The following is a 1415-nucleotide window of genomic DNA, read 5'->3' on the forward strand; positions in this document are numbered from 1 at the left end:
GACAGAGCATGGCACATTAAGTGTGTCCAGTGCTGCGAATGCAAGTGCAACCTGACTGAGAAATGCTTCTCCCGGGAAGGCAAGCTTTACTGCAAAAATGACTTTTTCAGGTAAGTTCCTCTGGCCAGAGGCGAAGCTCTTTAATGCCGGGGGGGGAAGTGGGGGAGCTCAGAGATGCAAGGCGTCATGTACATCCCGTGTGCCCCGCATGCCGGCAAAGGACTGCCTCGGTGCCTCTCCTAACTTAGTAAGGCGAGGAGGGATGGAGGATCGGGTGCTTTGCCTGCAAATTGGTGGCGACTGTTGCTGCCCTCGCGGTAGCGCTCAGTGCCGGGAGAAGGTGGCTGTTTCTGCCCCTGTTTCCGGGCGAGGCTCTCGCAGAGCCGGCGCCTTGGCTGTGCCCGTGTCCCCGCATTTCGCGGCGCGGGGAGGGAAGGGACGCTTCCCCCGCCGCCGCGTCCATTTGCTCCCTTTGCATAACTCCTCTGCGGCGCTTTTAGAGCTGGGGCCCGGGCATTGATGCCTCTGTCCGTGCAAATAGCCCAGTGGTCAGCCGGGTACGGGGGGACCAGTTCTTTGACATTTTGAAATGCAACCTGGCGTGGGGAAGAAGCAAACTTTTCTCAGCAGAAAATGAATCTAGTGGCTTGGGACCAAACCAGCCCGGTTCTCCCTCGGCACCGATCCTCACACCAGGTGGTTTCTGTTCCCAAAAGCAGCCTCTCCTCCCCGGCCTGCGGCCCGCCGGGCTGGTTGTGGCCGTAAAGCGGAGCAAAGTTCCTTGCCAGGGCGAGGAACGAGGCTTTGGGCGCTAATTAGCCGCGAGTGCACGGGGCAAACTTTTTCGCCTCTTTCTTCTTCTAAATCAACAAAGGGGCTCATTGAGAATGGAAAATGGCCCTAAATCTCGCCCGGCCTTTTGTTTTCTGGCTGTAAATGAGGTAAATGTGACTATTTGTTTAGCTAAAGGATGGAAAGCTCCGGGGATGATTAATATGGAAGGGGTGGGGGTGGGGGGAGGTGAGGGGCACTTTGCCTACTGCTGCAGGCCTTAATGAAGGTGAATTTGAATAGGTTAAGTGTCACAGTCGCCTTTACACATGTAAACTACTTTTAATGGCCCCCGTGCATTCAGGACCTCTCAGGCTGCAATTCCTTAAATGCCTTTAATGATTTTTGATAAGGTGCAGATGAGGCAATTATGCTCCGGGATAAGACGAAAAAATGACTTATGACTTCTAATGCTTTCACTACATCAACGTCAGGGAAAGGGAAGCTCTTGGAAGTTGGGGGCTAGGCAGGGAAAAGGGGGAAAATCAGTTTCCTCTCCCCATTAGACACCTTGTGCCCGCTGCCACCCTCCGGAGCCCACATCAGAGCCCCCAGCAGTGAAACCACAGTCCCCCCCCCCCCCC

General features: G+C 55.1%; 1 protein-coding gene across 1 annotated transcript in view; it reads left to right on the top strand.

Annotated features, from left to right (window-relative positions):
• Window positions 1-1415, top strand: part of LHX5 (LIM homeobox 5) — an 11471-nt gene that overhangs the window by 73 nt on the left and 9983 nt on the right. The window contains 1 exon segment of the mRNA XM_006016796.3: window positions 1-110. This exon segment is cut by the window's left edge and continues 18 nt beyond it. Coding sequence (XP_006016858.1) covers window positions 1-110 — 110 coding nt within the window.

The sequence above is a fragment of the Alligator sinensis genome, unplaced genomic scaffold (assembly GCF_000455745.1).
Source record: "Alligator sinensis unplaced genomic scaffold, ASM45574v1 scaffold216_1, whole genome shotgun sequence".
NCBI lineage: Eukaryota > Metazoa > Chordata > Crocodylia > Alligatoridae > Alligator > Alligator sinensis.